Genomic DNA, 27,903 nt, shown 5'->3' with positions numbered 1-27,903 from the left:
ATTTGGACCTTGACAAAAACATAATAGACTATCCCGTCTTAGAACATTGTTTTGTCTTTTACTTACATGTCTATGCTATAGTGGAACGGCAAAGCATAGTGCCCTAATGGGCACCATAAATGGACTATTTTCAAATGTCTGTCTCAGACTCTTGCTACATATGCTTGTAAGTATAATCTAAGGTTGTAGTTCAGCCATAGTCTTCAAATCATAAATTGAATTGCAAAAGCAATTGAAGGGCACCTTGGTCTACGGCGGTATCGCGGGCATGGCTTGCCTAGGTTTGTTAAACAGTTGTTTCAATTGATAGAGGTTTATGGGCACTCTGTGCACCATTGACATGAGTTACCAAAAAAAACAACAAAAAAACCCCTAACAAAGCCACATATCATACATATTAAATATTTCATTCATTGTTTACAAACTATAATAGTTGGAAAAGATACACAATCCAAAAATAGATATTTTACAGTAATTCACATTTTAAAAACACATTTACAGTAAAATTTCACATCTGTGTTTCTTACTCCATACTGCACTTCAGTGCTTCTTATCTTGCTGATTTTTCTTTGCTGGTGCTAGTCTCATGGAAATGAGGATCAGACAGTACTTCTGAATAGATTCTGCCAGTGATGACTTAACAGTGCCCGACTAGAAAATGCCTGGGCTATTTATGCCACTTGTGAAGATGTAGAAAACTCTGCTTGTATTAGCATTGGCCAGGAAGCCTGATCATAATATTTTCATTATGTGAAATATTTGTAAAATTTAGATTGACTTTAAAAATGGTCAACCTTCAGCTGGATATTTTTGGTCCTAAAATGAGGGGTTTTTTAGAATCTAGGTTTAATGCCCTGGTCATGGCCATGATACACAATGATGATATTCTATTTCTGCAAAGTTGCTCTCACTTGCCAAGTGATGGGCAGCAGCAGTAACTGGCGGCACTCAAACTTTCTGATACCACTTTGATACCTATCTGTCTTTCTGATGGGCTTCTGCCTACTCAAAACCTACATACCATTTAACCAAATAAAAACAAAAGCTACTTTGAATAGCTGCAACTACAGGAATCCATTCACAGAGATACACAATTTCTGGATGAAGCTGGGAAACGCAGTGAGAGGAATTTCTCGTGTGACCCTTGATCTTGCGTTCTGTAGCAGGGGTCAAGTCTAAGAAGTGCATCTCCAATGCCTGCTACAGTCAGCTGAAGCCATTCTGCATCCCCATTGACTTCCCAGGGTCCTGAGCACAGCACCAGCCTAAGTGTCATTGTAGCATTTAGCTTGCTGCTTACTTAACTGGCCAATCCTGACTAATAGGCCCCACCACCCAAGTCTTTATGAACAAAAAGAAACAATTGTTAAGAGTAAAATTATATTTTGAGTTTAAAAGAAATAGACTCATGTGAAGGGGAAAGTAATGATAACACACACTACTACATTCAGGTTCCACAGAGAAACACGCAGAAGAGCGACTCATTTGAAAACAAAAGAACCTCATTTATACCCTCAAAGTGCCATCTGAGGTAATACTAAGAGGGGATACCTGAGCCCTTGAGGTGGAAAGGGCAATATTTTTGTTAAAATATAGTACATCTATGAAGCTTTCAAAAATATCATTGAATTGTTCAGATACCACCTTCTACTCTAACAAATGTACTCATTGGTTGAAATCTGAGCAGTCAAGGGCATTTAGCTACACATTAACTTAAATGAAATGTGTGGCTCTATGCTGTAGACTGCTTTGAAGTTCTCAGCCATTCTCTGTAGAGATTGGGTGAATTCTTTATACAGTTTTCAACAAATATTCATTTGCATCTGTTCTAATGATGCTTGCTCCCTTTCAGGCTTGCTTTCCCCAAACACTGGAGTTTCACTTTCCTGGAGGTTCATAGAAAGAAAAGTTCAAACTCCCATGTGAGTGTTTGTGGAAAGTCAATTTTTAGTTCATAGATAAATAGTTGCACCAAAAGTGCTTGCAGTAAGAGTTATGCCAACCCAATCAAGGAACAGAATTAATACCATGTGATCAATCACAACTAACTAACATAGCACAAATAAAAATCGTTATTCAATACTTGCAGTGAACCGTTCATAGTATGTACAGTAAAACCTGCAAAATACATTTGCAGAAGTCAAATTAGTAGTTAAGTGAGGAAATCAGATTAGTGCTTAAAACCCTGTTTTTCTTATGGATGACTGGCTTGATTGGACAGATTAATTCTGTGGATATATGTGTGTGTGTGGGGAGGATGACTCTCAGCTGGCCAGATCTTCCACCACAAAGGGGTGTAGCAGACCTGAGAATAGGGCCCCTGGAACACACGCTGATCACAATGGTATTGTCTCTAGATGAACCAAAATACTGACCTTCTAGCCAAAGGAAGGAAAAAAAGACTGTATGTGCTGCAAAATATTTAACCACCTTCTCTCTCTCTCTCTCTCTCTCTCTCACACACACACACACACCCACCCACCAACTTCTTTTAAATGTCAGCAGGAAGCAGGAATTTCATACTGAGAGCTGATAGGCAACGACAAAAGATAGCCCTTCTTGGCACAGGAAGAGGTGCCACAGATAAAAACAATTCATCTTAACAAAACCTTGAGCTGCATCACAGGTGTTATTTTCATAAGAGCTAAGCACAAGCTAATGCTGGTCACAAAGTATATAGTGGGGAAGAGCCATAATGTGTTGCTCTGGCCAGTCTCTCAGAAACAGTTGTCAACTCCAGACTGCCGTATAGGAGAGAAGCAGGAGAAAAAGTCCTTCTCTCAAATGTCTATTGCAGTCAGACACTTCATGTTGCAGAGTGCATAATCAGTCTGAGGCATGGGACAGTTAATTCATAGTTTGTTCTCCTGCCACCCATGGGCATTCTTTCCAAACTTGTACACTAGCCTTCTGTCTATGCGTTCCAAAATTCCAGTTTTATAATAATACCTGCAGTAACAAAACAGAAGTGGTATTTACTTTAAAGGAATTGTTCCCAAGTAGTACACGATAGGAACATAACAGAGCAGTCAATCTGATGTTTTCCATCAAACAGCAATCCTTTCTTTCTGTTAAATGGATATTTTCACACCCCCAGATCAACTTGCATTATAGAGTTTAAAGCTTTCCCAGACTTCTTGAAGGGTGAAATTTGCTCCTTTTAAAACAAACATTGCATGTGTGTTTTTGCTTCTAAGATGACCACAATTCAGAATGAACTGCTAGGATTACTGCCAAAGCAGAAAGGCAGGTAGTGTCACATTGCAAGCCATGGGCCAAATTCTCAGCTCATGTAAGTCAGAATATCTCCATTGCCTTCCATGGAGTTATACTGATTTATACCAGGTGAAAATCTGGCCCTGTAATCTTATCTGTAACCACCAAGAGCCATGATTCTGTCTCATGACCTTTGGATAATACACTAAAAAGCTATGCAATCAATATAATTGTGTGAAATAGACTCATATAACACACCATTAGTAATGTGGTGGCATTTTCACCTACTAACGTACCGGAGAGCTCTGCTCAGCTTTTCATATGTCATTCTGTCATTTCGCTTTCTTTGTCCCCACATCTTTGCCAGGGCTTCTGACTTAACAACCCGAAAGATGCCTTGTTCTCTATCCTCCCAATCGAGAATGCCACAGTTTTCTTCTGGAGACAGGAGGAGGTCTCTTACAAATTCCCACAAGTGAGAACTCTGCAGGCCTTCAGCAGGAAAAGGACAGAAGATTAACTGACTTTCAGAGATGCAGTACTATAACAATAAAAATAATCACTACAGCAGGTTTGTGAGACGGTGCTCAAGATCTTTAACCACTTGTATCTGGCATCCATGTTGCTTACAAAATCAAGTGCATTGCTTATCTGTAAGTGGAATTAAATTACCTGCTGCAGGCTGACCTTGAAAAAGAACTAATTTTAGAATCTGCCTTTTACTCCTGTAAAATTTTGACTTTTTGTCCTTCAAAAAATTGGGATGAAGTTGCATCCTTGACAGGTTTAGCCTCCAGGAATCAGTACGGATTTCCACAGAATAGTAATGGAACACCCTAATAAAGGACAGCTGGATTTGGGGATTATTTTTAAAGCCCATTTTTAGATTAATTTCAAAAAGTTTGACATGAATTTAGTGCTGGTAAAAGGTTCTGGATTGACAGCCGCAATCAAATTCCCCTTTATCCAGGAATATTTACAGCATTGGCAGCAGGTGAGCAAACTTCCCCACACAGGTAGATGTCTCTGCTACAATTTAAGCCTGAGGCTTGCCTGAGCCCCAAATGCTCTGGAAGGGACAAGAACTTCCTAAGAAAGTGAACAAACCTGGTTACCGGGTGTGCATGCATGTGTCATGCTTAAGGAGATTCTGAGTAAGCAATGTCCCAGGAATCAGGCAACTGGTGAAGCTACAAGTACAAACCCAATATTACCAACCTCAAACATTCAAAAATCTTCAGCCAGGCCTTCCAAAATCATGAGGTTTTTTTTTAAATAATTCATTTGGGTTTGTTTATTTGCCTTCTGGATTTTGAGCCTCTAGGTTACACTCAGTTTTCATTTTCCAGCTTTTCTCCACAACTCTGAAGGCTAGAAGCTTACTTTTTTAATAAAATGAAAGCTGAGATTCTTCTGATTCCAATAAAGCACCCATGTAATGAGACTCATGCTACAATTGTGAGAGTTGGCAACACTGCACCAACCACCACTTTATGTTTAGCTCATCTGGGGTATCACTAAGTGATTCACCCCTTTGTGACAAGCATTTGAAACCACGGTTTTATACGTCTCGTAATCTTTCAAGCACAATTTCTGCATTTCAAATATATACCTACTTGTTCTCCCGTGGCTGTGACATTCTTGACTCTTTGAGCCCCCTGTTCTCAGGCATGCCTTATCATTGTCTGGAACAGAATTACAAAATAACGTGACATGTGAAGGAGGAGGAATTAGAGTCTGGTGATAATGTGGTCAAAAGGGCAACGTGTTCACCTACTCAAATGTCATGCAACATTGAGTCAAACTGGGATGTGATCTGTTGTTAAATTAAAAAAAAAAAAACCCCAGCTTTATCATAAAGATAAACCAAAGTGAATAATTAACTTGAAGTTGAACAATTTGACAGAGACAAACACCACAAAGAAAAAAAAAGAATGAAACCATTTTACATGTCATCTACAGTATGTCTGGGTTATTTGGTTTTAGGGAATTTAGGGCTGTCTTCATCAACTGCATATACATCTGTGATGTGGAACCTGGGACTTTCCTGGCTCAGAACTCAGACTACACTATGGTTGACAGTTCATATGGCCAAAGTGCTACAGCAATAGATGAATGTGAGATTTGGCAATAACACTGCAGAGACGCAAGCCATATCACCCAATTTGAGAAAGGGGGCCTGTCATGATATTGCCGTGACATAAACAGAGCTGGTCAGAAGAGGGCACTGAAGGAGGGATCTCAAAGGCTGTTAACACCACTAGTTCTGCAACTTCTGCAAATCAGCAGATCTGTCCTGCCTTGCACACAGATAGCAAGTTCTTCAAGGTGAGTATTGGGGCTCTCTCTGTAGCAATGGTACTAAAACAAAGAAAACCTGGAAAGTCCCTTCACTGAATGGAATAGCAGAGAGCTACAAAATAATCAGGTGGGAAACACTTTATGATGCCTGGGGTCAGAACTTTGCATTATTGTGCAACCCACTCTTCAGTGTGTATTAGATGTCCCTTTGAAAGGCTGATCCCCAGGAGTTTCTGAGTTTGCTGCAGCCTCTTGTGAGAGTTCTTAGTCCTTTAGTTGAAGAAGAGACTCATTCTTTTAGTGCTGAAACTCTGGGATTCAGACCCTGCTGCCAGCCCAAATGGCATTTACTAGAATTACATACGAGACAATGCCACATCACCATCACCACATGAGGGCAGGACAATGCACCAGTGTGCTTCCCTATCCACTTCCTGGAGTGACATTTTGGCAGCTCTGGTCATTTGTTCAGTGCATTCTGTGCTGCCTTGAAACATGTGATCCTGTGTCAGAGGGTTTTCCACGCTGCCTATAGCCAGGCAGAACATGAGTCAGCCCAGTCATACCCAGGGACTCTGCAAGAGCTGAATATGGTTCTAGAACCACAGGCTATCACTGCGCTACCACCTCAGTGATAGTGCTAGGTTCTTAGGGGAAAGGGGGAAAAGGAGCCTATGTTGGGAACCTCACCAGTCTTTCCCTACCCACCACAAGAGTCTTTAATTTAAAGCATTCAAGTGGAGACAATTTTTGAAGTATTTTCTCACTTGTAAAAATCCCTTGAACTGCTGCCTCGGGAAGTGTGCTAGTCAAAGAACATGCGCACCTTTCCTAGTGAATAGAGCTTTGCATGTACAAAACAAGGTTACTTACAATCTTTGATAGTTGGCTTGGTTTCTTCAGTGTCAGTAAAAAAGGAAATGCCTATGGGGAGGAAAACATGCAATCCAGAGTTCAATTCTCTAGTCACACACACTGCAGAATGACTTGCCATTGAATCTTAAGGCACAGCTAGACCCTTTCCCCACTATATTAGAATGCAGGGATATAAACTCACACTAGAGAATATAGAAACATACACATTGCAACAAGGAAGATGAGACTCCTGTCTATGCAAAGGCTGCCGCTAAAGATCAGCTTTCCCGCCCACTTCTCTGACCTTGTCACTCCCATCTTCAGATTCCTTCACTTGCTTCCTCTTACTTCCTGTATCAAGTTCAAGCTCCTCATCCTTGTCTTCAAGGCCCTAAACAGGTATCACCTACCTCAGCATGCTTCTCTGCTCTCATTACCTCTTAATGGCCCTGCTGTGCTCTTTTGGCTTGTGCCATGCTTCCTGTCTACCTGATCCCTTTAGATCCTTCTCCAGCTCTCACTTTTGCCATTTTCTTTATTGTCCTATACACTTGGATTAGTCCCTCTTCCTTCATCAGATCTCTCCTTAAAAGCCCATTTCTTCACTTCTCCCTCGACTACTTCAAGCAGAGATTCTCTCTTGTAGCAAACTCCATAGCACAGTGGCATGTCTGTACAGCAGCAAGAGTGCTCACACCATTTAATAAATGTATTACATACCAAAGACAATAGGTGCCGACTTCCCCTCTGTCCCCTGGGTGCTCAACGTGCCCCTCTATCCCCAGCCCCACCCCCACTCCACACCGTCCATGAGGCCTGCCCCACCTCTTCCCACCCCTGCCCTGCCCCCATTCCAACCCCTTCTCCAAATCCCCGCTCCAGCCCTGACTCTTCCCCGCCTCCTCCTCTGAGCGCGCCACATTCCCGCTCCTCCCTCTCCCTCCCGGAGTGTGCTAATGCTGCAAACAGCTATTTGGTGGCAGCCTGGCAGGAAGTGCTGGGAGGTAGGTGGAGGAGTGGGGATGTGGCGCGCTCAGGGGAGGTGGAAGACGTCGGGTGGGGGTGAAGGGAGCTTGGCTGCCAGTGGGTGCAGAGCACCCACTAATTTTTCCCTGTGGGTGCTCCCATGGAATCGGCGCCTATGCCAAAGACCCCTACAGTGAAAGAAAATTCAGGTTGCAAAATCCGGCACTCAGTTTAGGAAATGCCAAAGTTAAGGTTGCCTGTATAACCTTAATTTGGCCTCTTTGTGCATATGCATTATGATAAGGCCTTTAATTGCATAATCATATATGATTTTCTTCTACAGGACCCCAACCTGCACAGGATGGATGGTGCACATTGAATAAGCAGCTATTTAGTATTTCTCATCATGGGCCTTATTTACTGCACACCATTCAACACCAATGTTCCCTTTAATTTTTCCCACCCACATGCGGAATGAATTTTGTTACGTGCACCAATATGGACACATCACCTCCATATTGGTGCACATAACAAAATTCATGAGGTGGGGGTGGGGCCGAGGGGTTTGGAGTGTGGGAGGGGGCTCAGGGCTGGGGCAGAGGGTTAGGGTGTGGGGGAGTGAGGGCTCTGGCTGGGGGTGCGGGTTCTAGGGTAGGGCCAGGGCTGAGGGGGCTTGGGGTGCACGCTTCCCTGGTGCTGTGACAGGGAGAGAGGACTAACTCCAGCTCTCTCTCCCCACAGCAGCACCTGGGCTGGGTGGGAGGGGAGCCTCTCCCATGGCCCCAGCCCAGCCTGGCCCGGACCTTCTGTGGCTGTGGGAGAGGTGCCCCTCCCTCGGCCTCAAACAGCTGTGGCCTGGATTGCGCCCAGCGCTCGCTCTTCATTAGGTGACTCTCTGGCTATTGTCTGGGTGAGCCGGGGGAGCATGCTGAGCTGACGCGCAGGGCATGATGGCAAAGAGCTGCTTTCAAAGAGTGTTTGAATCATGTTGCTGCCACTGTGCCAAAGCCTTGGCAAGAGCGGAGCTTGGAAACATGCATTTTGGCTGAACGAGGCGCTCCGTAGCAACTCCAGGCCAGACTGGGTTGGGACTGTGGGAGAGATGTCTCTCCCCCGGCAGTGGCAGGTCTGGGGCGGTTTGGGTTAGGTCTGGGGCTGGGGGAGAGGAATCCCTCCCTGCTGCAGCCCTGAGCACCTGCGTGGTGCGTAATAGACTGCTGTGCAGCTGCACAGCTTACAGGGAGCTTAGTTCAACACCGGCACTTAATACAGAATTGTTAATTTCCTCACGGGCTTTTCTGTGGCACTCAATGGGATGCGTATTCCTAAATCCTTTAGGTGCTTTTGAAAGTCTCCTCCCAGGTGACTTGCCCAGCAGCACATAGGAATTCTGTGGCAGAGGCAGGGGTAAAAGCCAGTACTCCAGAGCAGCAGTTGACTGCCTAAAAACACAAGACCATTTTTTCCCCTGCAGTCCCGTCTCATTCACCACCCACATTCTGACTTCTGCAACCAGTATGACAGGGTTCCTATGGACAGCAGCCTCATTTACTGCACAACCCTGATTCACCCCAGATTCATCCCCAGAGCATCAACTCCTAGCATGTCCCGTCATCAACTCGTCCCCAATTGTTCCTCTCCCACTCTGCCTGTCCCTGTCCCCCTCATGTCTGTTGCCTCCAACCTATCCCTGTTCTTCTCTGCTCCTCGCCCATTCCTTGTCTGCCCTATCCTCCATTTGCTCATCATCTATCATGTTGGAGTCAAGCTGTTTTCCCTTCTCCTCTGGGAAGTGACTGTGAGGAACATGTAAAGCACAGGAGAGAGAGTCTATCTGCTCTCAATTCCTGGGCCTGGAGCCACAGTGGCTCCCAGCAGTAAGGAGCAATTGCAGGGTAAGGCCTACACTGTCAGCCACCCATGGCCCTCCAGGGGCTGTTCTAGCAGCCAGGTATTGCTAGAGTGAAGGGATGCTTAGGCCATGCCCCTTTTTGCCCTGGACATACCTACTGCATCAGTTGCCAGAAGTCCTATTACAACTCTATCCCACTCAACAATTCTCCTAGACCAGGAGAATCCTGAAGTAGCCAGGTTGGCCAGTTTTAGGAAAGCCTTGAATCACTGAGAGGCACAAAACAGCTGGAATGCATTGCAGGATTGGGTCTAACTCTATAAATAATTACCCAACAATTTATAATCGCGGCGAACAGCAGAGGCTAACAGCGGGAGTTTGCCTGGGAGCTGTCCGAGAGGAGGTACGCTAAGTGCTGCATTAGGGGGGCTGTGTTGGTGAGTATCTGAGTGTCTGCTGCTGGGACAGTTGGTCAGTTTGACCGTGTGCTTGATTGCTTGCTTGTTTGTTTGAAAAGTGTGAATTGGGAGTGCTTTGTTCCAGCTGGGCCTGACTGGTATATAAGGGCAGTCAGCAGCGAACCAGCTGAGCGGCGAACAGCAGAGGCTAACAGCGGGAGTTCGCCTAGGGAGAGCGCACTGAGGCTTTCATCTGCAGGTTTCTCCGAGTAGTTCCTGCAACAGTTGAGGAAGCTCCTAAGAGGACGGTGATATGGAAGGTGAGCGATCAGCTGTTGTAACCTGCACAGGTTGTGCCATGTTTGTCTTTCTTCCGCAGGACAGAAGCGACTTTGTCTGTACAAAGTGCAAGCTGGTCTCCATATTGGAAGAGAAGGTTCGAGGGCTGGAGAAACGAGTATCTACTCTGCGTTGCATAAGGGAAAATGAAGATTTCCTGGACAGACGTCAGGAGATGCTTCTACGGCCACAATGTTCTGAAGATTCAGAGCAGGCGCAGCAGGGACAGAAGGATTGTGAGGAGGTTTGGCAGCATGTGACCTCCAGAAGGAGAAAGAGGAGCGTCCATGCACCAGCAATGGAGATACAGGTGAGCAATCGTTTCCATGTTCTCTCTACAGGTGCTAATGCGGAGAGTGGACTAGATGGCCCATCTGAGGGAAGGGAGCAGAAGGAGACTCCACCGATTGGAAGGCAAAAGATGCACTGTCCTAGGGATGGGGGTTCCACGACCACCACTCCCAAGAGGAGGAGGAGGGTGGTGGTGGTCGGGGACTCCCTCCTCAGGGGGACTGAGTCATCTATCTGCCGCCCTGACCGGGAAAACCGAGAGGTCTGCTGCTTGCCAGGAGCTAGGATACACGATGTGACGGAGAGACTGCCGAGACTCATCAAGCCCTCGGATCGCTACCCCTTCCTGCTTCTCCACGTGGGCACCAATGATACTGCCAAGAATGACCTTGAGCGGATCACTGCAGACTACGTGGCTCTGGGAAGAAGGATAAAGGAGTTTGAGGCGCAAGTGGTGTTCTCGTCCATCCTCCCTGTGCAAGGAAAAGGCCGGGGTAGAGACCATCGAATCGTGGAAGTCAACGAATGGCTACGCAGGTGGTGTCGGAGAGAAGGCTTTGGATTCTTCGACCATGGGATGGTGTTCCAAGAAGAAGGAGTGCTAGGCAGAGACGGGCTCCACCTAACGAAGAGAGGGAAGAGCATCTTCGCCAGCAGGCTGGCTAACCTAGTGAGGAGGGCTTTAAACTAGGTTCACCGGGGGAAGGAGACCAAAGCCCTGAGGTAAGTGGGGAAATGGGATCCTGGGAGGAAGCACAAGCAGGAGAGCGCAACAGGAGAGGACTCCTGTCTCATGCTGAGAAAGAGGGACGATCATTGAGTTATCTTAAGTGCCTATACACAAATGCAAGAAGCCTGGGAAACAAGCAGGGAGAACTGGAAGTCCTGGCACAGTCAGGGAACTATGATGTGATTGGAATAACAGAAACTTGGTGGGATAACTCACATGACTGGAGTACTGTCATGGATGGATATAAACTGTTCAGGAAGGACAGGCAGGGCAGAAAAGGTGGGGGAGTTGCGTTGTATGTAAGAGAGGAGTATGACTGCTCAGAGCTCCGGTTTGATACTGCAGAAAAACCTGAGAGTCTCTGGATAAAGTTGAGAAGTGTGAGCAACAAGGGTGATGTCGTGGTTGGAGTCTGCTATAGACCACCAGACCAGGGGGATGAGGTGGACGAGGCTTTCTTCTGGCAACTAGCAGAAGTTGCTAGATCACAGGCCCTGGTTCTCATGGGAGATTTTAATCACCCTGATATCTGCTGGGAGAGCAATACAGCGGTGCACAGGCAATCCAGGAAATTTTTGGAAAGCGTAGGGGACAATTTCCTGGTGCAAGTGCTGGAGGAACCAACTAGGGGCAAAGCTTTTCTTGACCTGCTGCTCACAAACAGGGAAGAACTAGTAGGGGAAGCAAAAGTGGATGGGAACCTGGGAGGCAGTGACCATGAGATGGTCGAGTTCAGGATCCTGACACAAGGAAGAAAGGAGAGCAGCAGAATATGGACCCTGGACTTCAGAAAAGCAGACTTTGACTCCCTCAGGGAACAGATGGGCAGGATCCCCTGGGAGAATAACATGAAGGGCAAAGGGGTCCAGGAGAGCTGGCTGTATTTTAAAGAATCCTTATTGAGGTTGCAGGAACAAACCATCCCGATGTGTAGAAAGAATAGTAAATATGGCAGGCGACCAGCTTGGCTAAACAGTGAAATCCTTGCTGATCTTAAATGCAAAAAAGAGGCTTATAAGAAGTGGAAGATTGGACAAATGACCAGGGAGGAGTATAAAAATATTGCTCAGGCGTGCAGGAGTGAAATCAGGAAGGCCAAATCACACTTGGAGTTGCAGTTAGCAAGAGATGTTAAGAGTAACAAGAAAGGTTTCTTCAGGTATGTTAGCAACAAGAAGAAAATCAAGGAAAGTGTGGGCCCCTTACTGAATGAGGGAGGCAACCTAGTGACCGACGATGTGGAAAAAGCTAATGTACTCAATGATTTTTTTGCCTCTGTCTTCACGCACAAGGTCAGCTCCCAGATTGCTGCACTGGGCAGTACAGCATGGGGAGAAGGTGACCAGCCCTCTGTGGAGAAAGAAGTGGTTCGGGACTATTTAGAAAAACTGGACGTGCACAAGTCCATGGGGCCGGATGCGCTGCATCCGAGGGTGCTAAAAGAGTTGGCGGGTGAGATTGCAGAGCCATTAGCCATTATTTTTGAAAACTCATGGCGATCGGGGGAGGTCCCAGATGACTGGAAAAAGGCTAATGTAGTGCCCATCTTTAAAAAAGGGAAGAAGGAGGATCCGGGGAACTACAGGCCAGTCAGCCTCACCTCAGTCCCTGGAAAAATTATGGAGCAGGTCCTCAAGGAATCAATTATGAAACATTTAGAGGAGAGGAAAGTGATCAGGAACAGTCAGCATGGATTCACGAAGGGGAAGTCGTGCCTGACTAACCTAATTGCCTTCTATGATGAGATAACTGGCTCTGTGGATGAGGGGAAAGCAGTGGATGTGTTATTTCTTGACTTTAGCAAAGCTTTTGATACGGTCTCCCACAGTATTCTTGCCACCAAGTTAAAGAAGTATGGGCTGGATGAATGGACTGTAAGGTGGATAGAAAGCTGGCTAGATCGTCGGGCTCAACGGGTAGTGATCAATGGCTCCATGTCTAGTTGGCAGCCGGTTTCAAGTGGAGTGCCCCAAGGGTCAGTCCTGGGGCCGGTTTTGTTTAATATCTTTATTAATGATCTGGAGGATGGTGTGGACTGCACTCTCAGCAAGTTTGCAGATGACACTAAACTAGGAGGCGTGGTAGATACACTAGAGGGTAGGGATCGGATACAGAGGGACCTAGACAAATTAGAGGATTGGGCAGAAAAAAACCTGATGAGGTTCAACAAGGACAAGTGCAGAGTCCTGCACTTAGGACGGAAGAATCCCATGCACTGCTACAGACTAGGGACCGAATGGCTAGGTAGCAGTTCTGCTGAAAAGGACCTAGGGGTCACAGTGGACGAGAAGCTGGATATGAGTCAACAGTGTGCTCTTGTTGCCAAGAAGGCTAACGGCATTTTGGGCTGTATAAGTAGGGGCATTGCCAGCAGATCGAGGAACGTGATCGTTCCCCTTTATTCGACATTGGTGAGGCCTCATCTGGAATACTGTGTCCAGTTTTGGGCCCCACACTACAAGAAGGATGTGGAAAAATTGGAAAGAGTCCAGCGGAGGGCAACAAAAATGATTAGGGGTCTGGAGCACATGACTTATGAGGAGAGGCTAAGAGAACTGGGATTGTTTAGTCTCCAGAAGAGAAGAATGAGGGGGGATTTGATAGCAGCCTTCAACTACCTGAAGGGGGGTTCCAAAGAGGATGGAGCTCGGCTGTTCTCAGTGGTGGCAGATGACAGAACAAGGAGCAATGGTCTCAAGTTGCAGTGGGGGAGGTCCAGGTTGGATATCAGGAAAAACTATTTCACTAGGAGGGTGGTGAAACACTGGAATGCGTTACCTAGGGAGGTGGTGGAGTCTCCTTCCTTGGAGGTTTTTAAGGCCCGGCTTGACAAAGCCCTGGCTGGGATGATTTAGCTGGGAATTGGTCCTGCTTTGAGCAGGGGGTTGGACTAGATGACCTCTTGAGGTCCCTTCCAACTCTGATATTCTATGATTCTATGATTCTATAATCCATCTGGAGATGGGAAAAATAGCATGGCACTGGAGTAGACCTGCTAAGTCTCCCTGTCCTGGGCAATGAAAAGTCAGCCATCTAAGTTATCATCCGAACTGAACCCTATGGAACCATCCTATTAATCTCCTGGCATCTAAACTAAAGGCTAGCTGTAGAAGAAATTTCACTTTCCTTCAGTTAGGCCAGACAGGCAGTAGTTTAGAAGTTTATGAGCCTAAATTCACTTAAGCAGCAATAAATCTTTTAAGAAGCAAAAATGAGGTGGAAAATAAGTAAAGAAAATTGATTGTATTTGAGAATAACGTCAAGGGTATTAATGAGGCTCTCATATTTGTATTACACATTATACCGATAGCATGTGCCAAACAAAACATCATGTCCACCATCAGATAAACAGTGCAACCTCTGATGTTTTGAGAGGAACATAGTAGCAGTATATTGTGCTGGTCTATGTGAAATGAGTTTGGTGGTCTCAGTCCAGTTCTATCTGAGCTAAAACACCACACTTTGCATCCAGGACAGTCTCAGTGGAGAAGCCAAGGACTGAAGGGGCCATAGAGTCTGAACTATGATCTTACTCCTACAGCTGAACCTGTCACGTCAGGCTTGAGTGACATTGAGTGGGCACAGTTGGGAAGCCAGTAACCTCGTTGCCCATGCTATCCTCTATCTGTTGCATTGCTAATCTGCTGATCATTGTAGGATCTAGACACCAGAGGTGCTTCACCTCTTCTGTGAATAAACAAGGGCCTTTAGTCCCAGGGCTGTCAGTCCAGCACCTTCCACTAGCATGAAGTTCACACAAAAGTTTAAGGCTTTTTTGTTTTGCATTCAATCTCTGAAACACTAACCATGTATCTTGATGTTCTGTAAGATGAAATAAAGGTATTCGCCACAAACGCCGGCAGCATCTGTGAACTCCTCCTGGGTCATGCTGCATAGCTGCAAGCCATTAATATTAAAGTGGGAAAAGGAGATGCAGTTGGCGTCTAGCTTGTATTGGTCACAGCAAAACTGCAGCCACTCACAGACATTGTGTTTACTCCAGTATTCCGGGTGAATAGATGTCCAGCAAGAATCGCCAACTGCAAGAGATTCAGCAGAAGAGAGAAATGAAGCTGAAATACTTACATTACAAAATTGTTTCCAGTAAGCATGTTCCAGACAAGAGAAGTTCCTTTACCTTATTCTAGTAAGGCCACAAGTTTCCTCAATTATTCCTTTTAATAATGTCTGCTTATGTTTTGGTGCCTAGTGCACCTAAGGTATTATTATTAATTATTATGTAGGACATTAGTGTAGGAGGGTCTCAAAAGCACATTCCTCTCAATTTGTCACACCCCAAGTGTGATACACAAGGTGAAACACAGACCCAAAGTGAGAGGCACAAAAAATATCCATGCAAGATAATTAAAATACTGTGGGATCAAATCCTTTAGCATAAATAACTCTCTTTCTCTCCTCAATTTCATGGTTATTTCCTTGTGATGTAAATAAATTGTCAACAATAAAAGTGAAGGGACACCAAATTTCTCTGGTGCATTTTGCAATAAAAATGAGCAATGTTTCTCATAATGAGAGGCCGAGTCACTTGAGAGATGTCTCAAAGCACTCTACAAGCCTTAAACAATACCCCTGGCAGGTAGGTAAATATTGTAAGTTTATTACTAAGGGAAATGCTTGTTTTCACAGCTATACCCAGCAAGTTATCATCACACCCTTCATCCTGAAGTACATAGTAAGTTTCAGAGTAACAGCCGTGTTAGTCTGTATCGGCAAAAAGAACAGGAGTACTTGTGGCACCTTAGAGACTAACAAATTTATTAGAGCATAAGCTTTCGTGGACTACAGCCCACTTCTTCGGATTCTTCTTTTTACATAGTAAGTGTTAGGGTTGTGTGAACTTTTTTTAAATTTGTTATATAAGAGACTGCCACTAGATGGTGCAATGTGCAGTTCCAGGCAAAGTTCTTTTTAGGAAAGCATCTCTGACAGATAAAGGAAAGAGAAAGAAAGATGCTAGTAGAGTGAGTAGGCAAATTTTAGTCTAAAAAATATTCCAGTCAAAAGTGTCAACATTTTTTAAAAAAATGTGAAAAAGTTTCTCAATTAGTGGGAAAAGCTTGTTGCTATTATTTTATGATAAAACCTGAAAATTATTTTTCTGTGATTTGTTTGTAGAATAGTTTTTTAAAAAACTAGCTCTGGTGCTGAAAGTAGGGCAGTGTAACACAGCCATATGCTGTAGTCATCAGACATTATTACTATATAGATCACTTATACAGGGGAAGTATTTGAATACTGTTTCTTTAGATGTAAACACAGATCTCTACCACTTGAGCTAACAGAGAATATCTGTAGCTAACTGTAATAGGAGGCTTTGTATCTGCAAACCAGATACTAGAGGGAAACGTACATGGAAAAGGCCTTCATCTTGCAAGCAGTTCCCACTGGATGTCTGTGCAGGTGCAGCCGGTATGGAGCAACCGCTAGAATTATAGCCAAAGACACTATAATGCTCTTTAGCTCTGGATGCATTTTACTAAAGCCTGTGAAAAATGGAGACAAAATTCTGCCTCCCAGACTCATTATTTCTATTAACTTGCTAGACAAATTATTTTCGTTATACTTAGACAATTTTTTTTCGTTATACTGGAGTCCTTGAGGATGAGTAATGATTTGCCTCAGGAGAGATTCTGGGCCAATGACAGAAATATCAGCCTTTGAGATTGTTGCTCTATTCATTTTAAAACAGCTATGCCAATTTTCACCATCTGAGGCTCTGTCCCTCTACTAATCATGACTGAGCAAACACATGATAGTAAATAGCTGGGGAATGAACTACCACAGGGATGAAAATGTTATACATATCTAGGCGAGTAGTTAGATTAGATAGATACTGTTTCCTTTCATTTAATCTGAAAGCATCTTTGGTCTCATTTTAGATTTCCTAATTCCTCTTTCCAATCAATCAGCCAGGATTTATTATTTCATGTTCAGATTACATTTTTAACGCCATACATTTAGTTTTGGGACACAGTTTGTATGAAAAACATATCCAATATACAATCAGATGGCAGTGCATGCAAACAATATGAACTGTAATTTTTTTTTGTCATCAGCCTAGCCAGGCAGTTTACTTCAGGGTGTAAATGCTGCTGTTGTTTTAGACTTAATTGCCCCAATGAAATTAATGGAATGGTTCAAAATTGTGACAATGTCTGAAACACTGATCTTGCATTCTAAATGAGTTTCTATAATATAAATAAGATCTTTTTCATGAAGTTTTAAAACTTACAGGACAAGTGTGTTCTTTCATGTATCATCCATGTACTGTAAATATCTCCATTTATTTGTGCGTATAGAATTAAAATAATGCTGAATGTATTTTTCAGTGTCACAGACCCCTGGGGATCTATCATCCCATCCAAGGGAGGCAGTCTAGAAAGGAGGAGAGGTGGGCAAAAGATGCAGACTTTGGATCTGCGTTTCGGACTCTCAAAACTTCGAGCATATTTGAATCTGAGATTTTGTTTGGTCCTTTATAAAGAAAGGTCAGTTGTGATATTCAGCTTGACACTGGATCAGATTCTGTAGGCGCTGGAACTGTGTGTATAGCTGTGCCAGAGGATGATTGATTCATGATGGGAGAGAAGCAGTTGTACAGCCACCATCCCCCGTCAGGCCTTTTGCTGGAGAAGGGCAGCTTGAGAGTCAGCCGTACTTCACAGGAACGCTGGCTCTGGAGCAGGGGTCTCAAACTCAAATGACCACAAGGGCCACATGAGGACTAGTGCATTGGCCCGAGGGCCGCATCACTGACACCCGCCCTCGCTGACCCTGGCCCCGCCCCCACTCCACCCCTTTCATGAGGTCCCGCCCCTGCCCCGTCTCTTCTCCCCCTCCCCTGAGCGTGCTCCTCCCCCCTCCCTCCTGGAAAGTGCTAAGCATTATACAGAGCATACAGATCACTGCTGCTCCTACAACAAGTCATTTCCAAGCGGTTTTAATAAAATATATACACTCAGTAATGCACCTCACTCAAAGGACAAAACATGCACTTAGTTAGATTTACTTCTTTTAAAGCCCCCCCACTGCACTGGGCTGCACCACCACTCCACCACTGCTCTGCCTCTTCCAGGGGTGGCAGGTTTGTAGAAATTTTGGTGGTGCCCAGAACCTGCCCCCACAAACTCCACCCCCACCTGCCTAAGGCTCTGGGAGGGAGTTTGGGTGGGGGTAGGGGTTTGGGTGCTGAGTGCAGGCTCTGGGCTGGGGCAGGGGGTGGGGGTGCAGGCTCTGGGGTGGAGTTTGGGGTTAGCAGAGGTGAGGCCGGGGGACACTCGGGGGAGGTGCGTGGGGGCGGCAGGCAGGGCACGGGCAGAGACCCGGCCCCAAACATTGGGGAGCAGGGAGCTTAGCTGCCACATAAAATACCTCGGGGGGGGGGGGGGGGGGGGGGNCTCGGGGGAGGTGCGTGGGGGCGGCAGGCAGGGCACGGGCAGAGACCCGGCCCCAAACATTGGGGAGCAGGGAGCTTAGCTGCCACATAAAATACCTCGGGGGGGGGGAGGTGAGGGGAGTTTGGCTGTGACCGGAAGTAACTGGGGGGGCGGCACGGGGAGCTTGGCGGGCCGCAGGGAAGAGCTCCGTGGGCCGCATGCGGCCCCCGGGCCGCGTGTTTGAGACCCCTGCTCTGGAGGCTAGCCAGAAGAGGTATATAAACAGTGTGGGGGACTGTGAGGGCTGGCTCCAGGCCCGTTGGCAGAATTGCAACAGGGTAGCCTACCTTACTCCCAAATCAGGTGGAGGCACCAAGGCATGAATCCAGCCCTACATTTTTGGTGTTATCTTGTTTGCACCTTTGGGACTCATGAGCTGTTTGGATTTTTTTCTGCTTATGTAGGAGATGGGGTGAGGGTCAAGGCCACAACTTCCTTCTGATGTGTTGAAGAGTTAAATGAAGTTTGCTCCTTTGGTGTATCTATTTTTAATTCCCTTAGGGTAACATGAGATAAAAGCAACTGTTCCTCTACAGTTAAAAAGTACAGTAAGTAACTTTGAAATACTTAAGCAACTGGTCCTGAAATTTTTATTTTACTTGACTGATAAATATCAGCTTTGCTGGCAATATAAAGGCCATAGCATGCTCCTTTCATGGAACAGTTCTTGTCAGGATTAGCTTCTCTATTGGCTTCTAAAAAGATTGGATTCTTTTTGGAAGTCAGAAAATATTCTAAGGCCCCCCAAAAGTGCTGACATCTGTCACGGGCACTCAGAAGGTGCTGACATGAAGGTCTGGCATTTTCAAAAGTGCTCTTCCTTTACTCCTTACACTGAAGTTTAGCTTCCTGAGTAGCTCTCTCTTCTGTTGGGGTATGCACTGTACCAAAAGATTATGCAATTTGGAATACTCTTCTGGAAGAAAGATCAGCATAGGACAGAGCTTCTACAGGAAATGTACAAGTTTCCTTTGAGTGGGAGGGAAAGGACCAGATATGTTTTCCTTGCTGTGTATTGAAATTCTAAGTGAAAACTATCCAGGTGAGATAAGGTGAGGAGCAAATAAATCACTCAGCAGCCAGCACAGGAACATTTCAGGTAAATCAATGTTTTGTTTCAGCTTTTGTGCCTAGAACTAGAGGGGTGCTGGAACAATTTTTATAGTGGAGGTGCTGAGAACCATTGAACCAAACTGTAAACCCTGTATATAATGGAAACCCCTTCAAGTCAAGGGGTGCTGCACCCCTCCTAGTTTCAGCATCTATGACTATAGGTCTCTAGGGGAGAGGGAAAGTTGAAAGCAGAGATAAGTGGGAGCCACAGAGTTCAAACCATGAATTGGACCTTTCCAAAGTTGTGGAGTGTTACTTGCCTCAAGGTTGGATTTAGGTTACATTAACTATCCCATGGCACTTTTTAGCCAGATTGAGTATTTTAATCCTGGTGTGCTCGTTACATTCCAACCCAGGAGGAATTAAATTCTGTGGACTTACCCCTTGCAATCTAGAAAAGTTATTTGAAATCAGAGTTTGGATTCATGTCCCACCTCTAAGGCTGCATGTACAATGGCAAAAAGCCTCACGATTTCCAAAGGAAGAAGCTCTATCCATGGTAACAAGGATCAAAGCTTTAGTGTAGCTAGGACTCAAGCAGGTGCAGGGATTTTTACCAAGGACTTCTATAACCTGGCTTTGTACTCAAGGCAGTATGGGATACCTGTCCAGATTTTCCCAGAATGCACTGGTTCGTGCACAGCTGTACTGACAAACCAACAAGATATACATGTTAGTGCAGGGAAAAATGCTGCTGTATTGACATGAACCATGCCAGCTGTATCCACATCAGATGAATGTAGCGAAGCCTGGTTATATATAAGGTTTGTCTGTACAGTAGATCAATTCTATAGCCCTTTTCCATAGACCAGTTCCACACTGTAAGAGAAAGTGAGCGAAAATCTTACAAGACATAATTCTGTTTAAATACAGGTGTTTTATTCCTAGCATTGTTCTAACTGTGATGTAGACAGGAGTGAGACCAGAGCTACACTTTGCACTCAGTCATCTCAGAAATTCTGCCCGTCTCATTATAGGCAGCTCTGTCAAGTCTTCTCCACTATTTTATGTGAGGAGGAACTCATCTCACACTTGCGCATTCAAAGTCTGATAGTACTTTTTTCCAAAAAGTGTAGGTATCTTGACTCTTATCTTGGCCAGATAACAGCCTGGGGAAAACCTTATTCTGTTGGCCTAAATGCCTCTTGTGCTTCAAATCAATGAAGTATTTGTCTTCCTTTTCTATCCTATGTCTCCTTGTATAGCATTGCTAGCACTGATATAATATAAATATGTGTGAAATTTATTCCTGGGCTACTGGGGGAGAAAAAAAAGTGAAAACAATGTAGTGGGTTCTATAGGAATGTTTTAAATCAGCTCATGGGAGAAGTTATTGCAGCCCTAAAGGATGCTAGAAATGTGTAGGAGCATCCAACATTGAGCAATCCTGGGGGGAAAAGGTTGAAGGGGAGATGCAGCTGCAGACAGGGTCAAATGAAGGCCACGTACATACCCAGCCCAACCCATCTTAGTATGCGATCTCAGGTAGAATCACAACACAGTGGTAATGATGTAAGCTTATGAAACATTTCAATTACTTTAAAGAAGACAGTCTAATGTCCTTGCAATATCTATGTGCAATACTGACCTTTAACTAGATGGAGTCAGAACTGCACAACTACATGTCAGAGGCAGTATACTGCTAACAGCTAATGAAGATGCTCAGAGCTGGTAGAAAATTTTCCAATGGAATGATTTTCCATTGGGAAATGCGGATTCATTGAAAATGACACATTCCTAATTTTGTTTAGAAAAAAACTGAAAGATATCTTGATAAGGTTGAAATTTATAATATAAAATTAAAAAAGTCAAAGCTGAAACAAAACATTGATTTACCTGAAATAATTCTCCCCCGCCTTGCCCCCGAAGATTTTGTTTCACAGGAAACTTAGAAATTCTTTGTTTTTGCTTTGATTCAGAATGGAAACAAATTTCAAAATCAGAGCATTTCCCACAAACAAGAACTGCATAGCACTTGAGATTCTTCTTTAGCTGAAGCATTAGGGACCTGTGCCCCTTTGGAGCAGATTCTATTTCTAATCACATGGAAAATTTTGAATGGCCAAGGTTTGCACCACAGAAACAAGCATGAAGTCTATGATGATCATAAACTTGTTATGGTTTAAGCTCTTTGAAAAGTGCTGTTCTCCAATACTTAAAATGTCTCATGAGGGGACCAGGTCTGTTCTGTAAGAACACCAGCTTTGTAATTTGAAGGCATAAAAATAGTTTTATGGGAGAAAAATATTGCATGAAAACCTGAGACAGATCCAAGTTTCACTACAAGCTTGGCTCAGTCACATCAGTGAGATTATGCTGTATTTTTAGAGCCTATTGAATGATTTAGTCTGAGGGAGGAGAGGGAAAAAAAATTCCAGCCATTTAGGAACTGAATCAAACTCTTATGGAAGGAAAAGAATTTCTAATGGGAAATGCTAACTGACCCTCTATAGCAGGGATCTGGCCTGAAAGCACGGGGGATTGGACGTGAATTCCTTAAAACTAACTATACTCCCCAGATGAGTCTTATGGCCAGGCAAAGTGTAGGATTTCCATAAGCACAGTGGGGGGAAATTGTACACTAAACATTCAGGAGTAATCAGCAACTAGTCCAGTGGGGGCATTATTGAGTTAATACTGATGTATTACTACAATCCACCGAGATCTGTGCTGATTTTTAAAATCCCAAATCTTACACGTTAACTATGTATTTAACTGGTCATTGCTACTATGGATAATACATTTATACAAAGCTGCAGAAAATTCAAAGAGAGGTCACTCCATCAAACTAAATTACTATTCCATAGTATGGATAACATTCATTGATAGGCAAAGGGACTTCAAAACAAGTGCTGTGTTTCAAGTGGACAGAACAAAAGATACCCAGGCACACAAGGATCTATTCCTGACTCTGCTTTTGACTCCCTCTGTAACCTAGGGGCACTACCACTGAAATGTTGTGAGTCTCAGTTTGCCTTCTTGCAAAATGAAGATGACAATGCCTAACTGAGAAACTTGATTAACTGATAGCTGAAAAGCACTGGAATTCTTTTGGGGTCACTGGGGTGAGATTCAGGAGATCTAGGTTCAATTCCTGGGTCTGCCACGGACTTGCTGGGTGACCTTGAGTAAATCACTTGATTTCTCTGACTCACTTTTCCATCTGCAAAATGGGGAGAATGCTTCCCTATTCCACAGGGATGTTGTGATGAGGAATCCATTAAATGTTTGTGAGGGCTCCATACATTATAGTGACGTAAGCAACACAAGTCTCTTGTAGATATATGATTCTTAGCTGAAAGGTACTATAGAAGTGCAGACTATTATTGTTGCTATTCATATGCCTGTCTTGCACACAGTCAGCTTGTGTGCCTGAACAAAGCAGTAATGCTTGAATTAGAAATAAACGTGACAATAGGCTCAGCAGTGAGCACAACATGCACAGGCCATTACCCATCAGAGCCAATTGTAACACTGTTAAATTCAGTCCAGTTTGGGGCACATATTAATTGAACACGTCTTTTCAAACTGAACCTATGTACACACCTGTCTGATGATCAAAGGTGGGATAATAGTCCTCAGTTGTCCCAAACAATTCTGTCCAAGACATCAGGGGCTCGCAGATCATTGTGTTTGGCAGAAAGGTGCTGTGAGTGACTGAGTCCAACATCCCCCTAAAATATTAAGTTAATAGTCAAAGCATGGCAAGAAAATATCAAGGACCTAAGTTATAAGGGCACATCCATAACTGCTTTAATGTGGAATGGCATGTGTCTGTGAAAAGTACTCTTGGGTCTATGCTACATCCACTTAAAGTTCCATTGAAGTGAATGGTTGAGCTCTTGAAAATTTCAGGGGCAGCAGTGAAGGGGTTACTGAGCTCAACAAGAACATTATCGGTTTAAAAGGATCTGCAAGCAGATTTATGACTACATGGATGCGGGTGGTATGAAGTTTTCCCATAGATTCTTGTGTGTGACAGGCGGCACATGTGTAAAAGTCAAGGGAAGAACAGACCTATAGTACAGTACACAGACATATGGTCAGGGTTAATATCATTAGTTACTGAGATCATTTTTTCATTTATCGTCCCTTGACAAACAAATTGTCAAAACATAGTCCTGGACCTGAGGCGCTTACAGTGTAAATCAGATACAAGTGCAGACATCAGACAGTCCATGGTTTATGGACAATGTGCAGTATCTGAAAATCAATCACAAACTGGAGTTCAGTTTGTTTCTCGAGCATGGTCACAGCTGGAATTCAAGCAGAAACTTGTTTAATAATAATAGAAAACTTCACTGTGTGACACTTTCATCTCAAACTGGTCTACGGAATTGTTGAAAATAATACAATCCTATTGTGAAACAATAAAGGGAGAGAGAAATTAAGAGATCTAGGCAAGGGAGAAAACTACATTTTCAGATGAGATTTGAAATGACACATAGTCTGTGAAGTAAAGGAATTCAAGGGGACCATTCCAGAGGACAAATGGGCGCACACACACACACACACACACACACACACACACACACACACACACACAGTTTTCTGTAGGTAAGGCTTGTAAGACCCCATCCCTGAGCTCCCATGTGAACTTTAATTGTAATTGATTCAGTTTTAGTGGTCTGGAAAAAAGCAACAAAATGGAATGAAAATCATTGTGGCTCAGTTCTGCTTTTCCATCTGCAAGAGACTGGGACTGTCACTGTTCCAATGTCTAGTAATAGCTCCATGGTTGTGCTGCAGTGAATATACAAGTGCAAAATAAATTGACACAGATTTGACACAATTGGCTCTTATCTCTTCAAACTTTAGTTTCTTCTGCCTTCCATAACTAACTCCAGATCTGGTCATTTCTAGCAGAAAGAAACCTGAGTAAGCTAACATGATCATATATAGTCTTAAAGGTTAACATTTAGTATAATGCAAAAAATAAAAAAATAAAATAAAGAAAATGGCAAGCGGTGTGCAGTAGGCACAGGGACCCAGATCCATGCTGTGACAGTTGTATTGGCCATCTGCTCCATTTGACATAGTTTATTAGTGAATCAGGGTAATCTTTGTGCAGAATGGGAGTGGGAGTCAAGGCATTGATGACTGTGGTTAGATGATTGTAATGCTCTAGCATCTCATCAGCATCTAGGCCTGTAAAATAGGAGATTTGTTTACTTAGCATGTTCTGAAAACTGTTACTTCTTTCTCTAGTGGAATTGAGAGAGAGCCATAATCTTTATGTGGATGAAATGGGAGCAGACCAGGAGAGTGGGAACATTTAGGATGTCCCCAAAATTCTCTTTCATACTGAAGATCAGGTCCAATGTGTATACATGTTCCAGAAACAACGCGGACCCAATGTACTGTTCTAATGTGAATGGAACACATGAACATTCAAACACTGTGGATCACTTGAGCTGCTGTATTGCCACATTGTTTCTAGTGGACCTAGTGTGACGCTAGTGTTACATGTACAAATGTATTTTGCTAATGAACACCACAATTGAAAATAAAATATTAAACTACAGTACTAATGCAATCCAGATATTTCAGGATTTTATAGGAGAAGAGCTGGTAAACCACCACTCAATAATAAATAAAAATAATGAGACCCATAGTACTAGAAGTCAGTTATGTGCTTTCTCCACCAGTAGTAGGCTGCCATACACAGAAATAGGTGCCCTATACTACACTTGTTCAGACATAGGTTAGAAGGGCAGAGCAATGACATGTTTATTACTTCATGGATGATGCAGGATCTAACATTACACAAAATCCTTCCCTAATTCTTCTGCAGTCAAAGCAGTTAAACTCCTATATTTGCATCAGATCATGGAGGATTAATATTGCAGGGAGTTATGGCAGGTTAGGCGCAATGTGCCAATCACACAGAAGCATAGTTTAGTACCAAGATAGAGACTTCATAGAGGAATGAAGAAGAAAATAGGAAGCACGAAGTCACAAATGCCCCCAATTCTTCTTCCATCATAGAACACTGATAGGACCATGTAAGCATATCCCACATTAACAGATAATCCCTGTTCAATGCCTCATAGAAGGGGAAAACCCCCCACTAACCCTGCTAATATGCACAATATGTCCTCCCCAGCACTATATTTTGTAGTCAGTTTAACCACGTGTATTACAGCAATAATTGTAATAATTAAGCTTCTAAATGGAGCAGCCATTGGCAAACATACACCAGCATGAGCAAAATAAACAAAAAATACACTAATAAGTGCATCCCATTTCAGGTAGAAGCAACTCTGATGTCTCCTATGTTAATGGAAGCACATTGATCCAACATACCGTATAAGCTGTTGGAAAATGCAGATGTCTGGGACCACCTCATGCCTGATTCCTGTACAAGAGTGAATTATTGCTTCCCACATGGGAAAATGTTTTGAGTGAAATCTGGGCACTATTGAAGTCAAAAGGAATTTTTCCATTGACTTCAACAGAGACAGTATTACACCCTTTGTCTCTGTCAACAGGCAAGAGGTGGCAGGACAACAACAACAACAAAAACAAACAAACAAAAACCACCTGCAAATTTCAACGCCATTTCTAAAAGTACTTTTTATTAGAAATACATATAATCAGTGGGGGCGGAGGAAACACATCCTCTTTGTAGTGCACATAATTCTGCAGTTGATTTTTTAAAAACTATATATTTTTAGTGCTAACATTTGGAAATTTGTCACTACTTACATAAGGGAATGAATTTGCCTTGAAGGGATCTAATCATCCCTTCCCCTGGAGTAAGTTTTTGCTAGGCAAGTAAAATATTTTTATAGTTTTTATAGCCTCATTATCATTATGGTGGGTGAACAGATTTCATGCTGTGACTGAGATGTTCTTCATGAGGATTTTCCAAGGCTGAAAAGATACATTTAGGGTAACACCACCATGTTAGAAGTGAAGATGGGCCTGATCCAGAACCAAACCCATCAGATTATGGAGAAGTTCAGATCTGAAAACATACATCTGATCTGTAAGGCTTGGTCTGAACAGAGCTTATTTCTCCAAACTGCAAAATTCTAGATCTGAGGCAGCTTCAGCTCCAGTTTGATACTTGGCTTGCAGCTATAGTGACAAGGTTGCTACCACTAAAGGGCTTAGCAATATACCATAATAGATGACAAACCTAATTTACAAATGAGAAATTCCCATTTTAGAGAGGTACCTGATTTACACCGTCAGTCCCATATATAACTGTGTATTTTACAGCTAAATATATTTATTCTCAAGGTCACTAGGAGGACTAATTTATTTTCAAATATTCTAGACGAATAGAATATTATTGATTTAGGTCATGTCAATTAATTTTGTAGCATTACCCCTGGTACTGTTTATAAACACATGCTATATCTGCTTCCGTGTACTCTTAAGGAAAAAAGAGAAGGGGCAGTCACTTGTTTAAACAGGAGATCTTTTCAATGTTAGTTTTGCTCCAGCTGATGCAGGGCTGCAAGAAGCACTTAATTTCCTTTTGGTTTAATGAGACAGGTCTGGATTGGTCATTTGTTAAAACGTATTTGTTGAGGTTCAATTGCTGGGTAGGAGACAGGCATGTCTCGATCAATAATTTATTAAATTGAAATCAAATGGGTTGGTCAGAACAAGTGGTTTGAAGCCCAAACACGAATGGCATCAGGGAGGTGACTGATAAATCAGCACAGCACACACGCTGCTTTGGCAGCTGGAAATCTGTTTTACAAATATTGACATCAATAAACAAACTGAGCTTACGTGCAGATGGGTGCTTATTCCCGTCGCAATGTTTAGGTCCAAAAGGAGGTCTCAGAAGCAAGGGGAAAGAGGCGGCTTTCCTGCAGCAATGTACAGCACTGTGGAAGTAAAGCCACTTGCAGTGCTGTGATATATGGAACTCCTTACAGACAGGTTCGTTTGGTTTTTCAGGTTCTTATACACACCCCCTTTGACGACAGTGATAATACAGAGTGTGACACAGCTGAGGGAAGGGAGGAGAAACGTTCTTAAGTGCAGAACGTTTACCTTTATCCTGTATTGTTTATTCTCCTCTTAAAGTTGTTGACTTAAGTAACTGTGAGTCTTGGGCGACATTAAAAAGTCAGGTCTGCATACTTGCCTCAGCGTGGGGGACTTTCCTGCTCTGCCTTCTTTTGGAATCTTGGCACTTAAAAGGGCTATCACATTTCATTTATAAGCCTCAAAAAGTACAGAAGTTAAGTAGCATTATCCCCATTTTACAAATGAAGAAGTCGAGAAGAGAGATGAAATGACTTGCCTGAAGTCATCTATCAATTCATCGACAGTGTTGTGAATAGAGCCCTGATCACCTGACTCCAAGCCATTCCCTATCCACTAATCCAGTGTTTCCCAAACTTGGGATGCCGGTTGTGT

The 27,903-nt window shown here is 43.6% G+C and overlaps 1 protein-coding gene across 1 annotated transcript; it reads right to left on the bottom strand.

The window, feature by feature from the left end:
• Nucleotides 1–27,546, bottom strand: ELF5 (E74 like ETS transcription factor 5). The gene is made up of 7 exons (XM_034769872.1): nt 27,268–27,546; nt 23,065–23,192; nt 14,755–14,988; nt 6,391–6,441; nt 4,833–4,901; nt 3,513–3,708; nt 1–2,949 (listed from the first exon to the last, which is right to left on the bottom strand). Exons 2-7 carry the CDS (start codon nt 23,186–23,188, stop codon nt 2,853–2,855), a joined length of 771 nt encoding a protein of 256 aa, XP_034625763.1. The 5' UTR covers nt 23,189–23,192; nt 27,268–27,546; the 3' UTR covers nt 1–2,852.
• Between the last annotated feature and the right edge of the window lie 357 nt (nt 27,547–27,903).

The sequence above is a fragment of the Trachemys scripta genome, chromosome 4 (assembly GCF_013100865.1).
Source record: "Trachemys scripta elegans isolate TJP31775 chromosome 4, CAS_Tse_1.0, whole genome shotgun sequence".
In the NCBI taxonomy this organism is placed as follows: domain Eukaryota; kingdom Metazoa; phylum Chordata; order Testudines; family Emydidae; genus Trachemys; species Trachemys scripta.
This window is presented reverse-complemented; position numbering and strand designations above follow the sequence as displayed.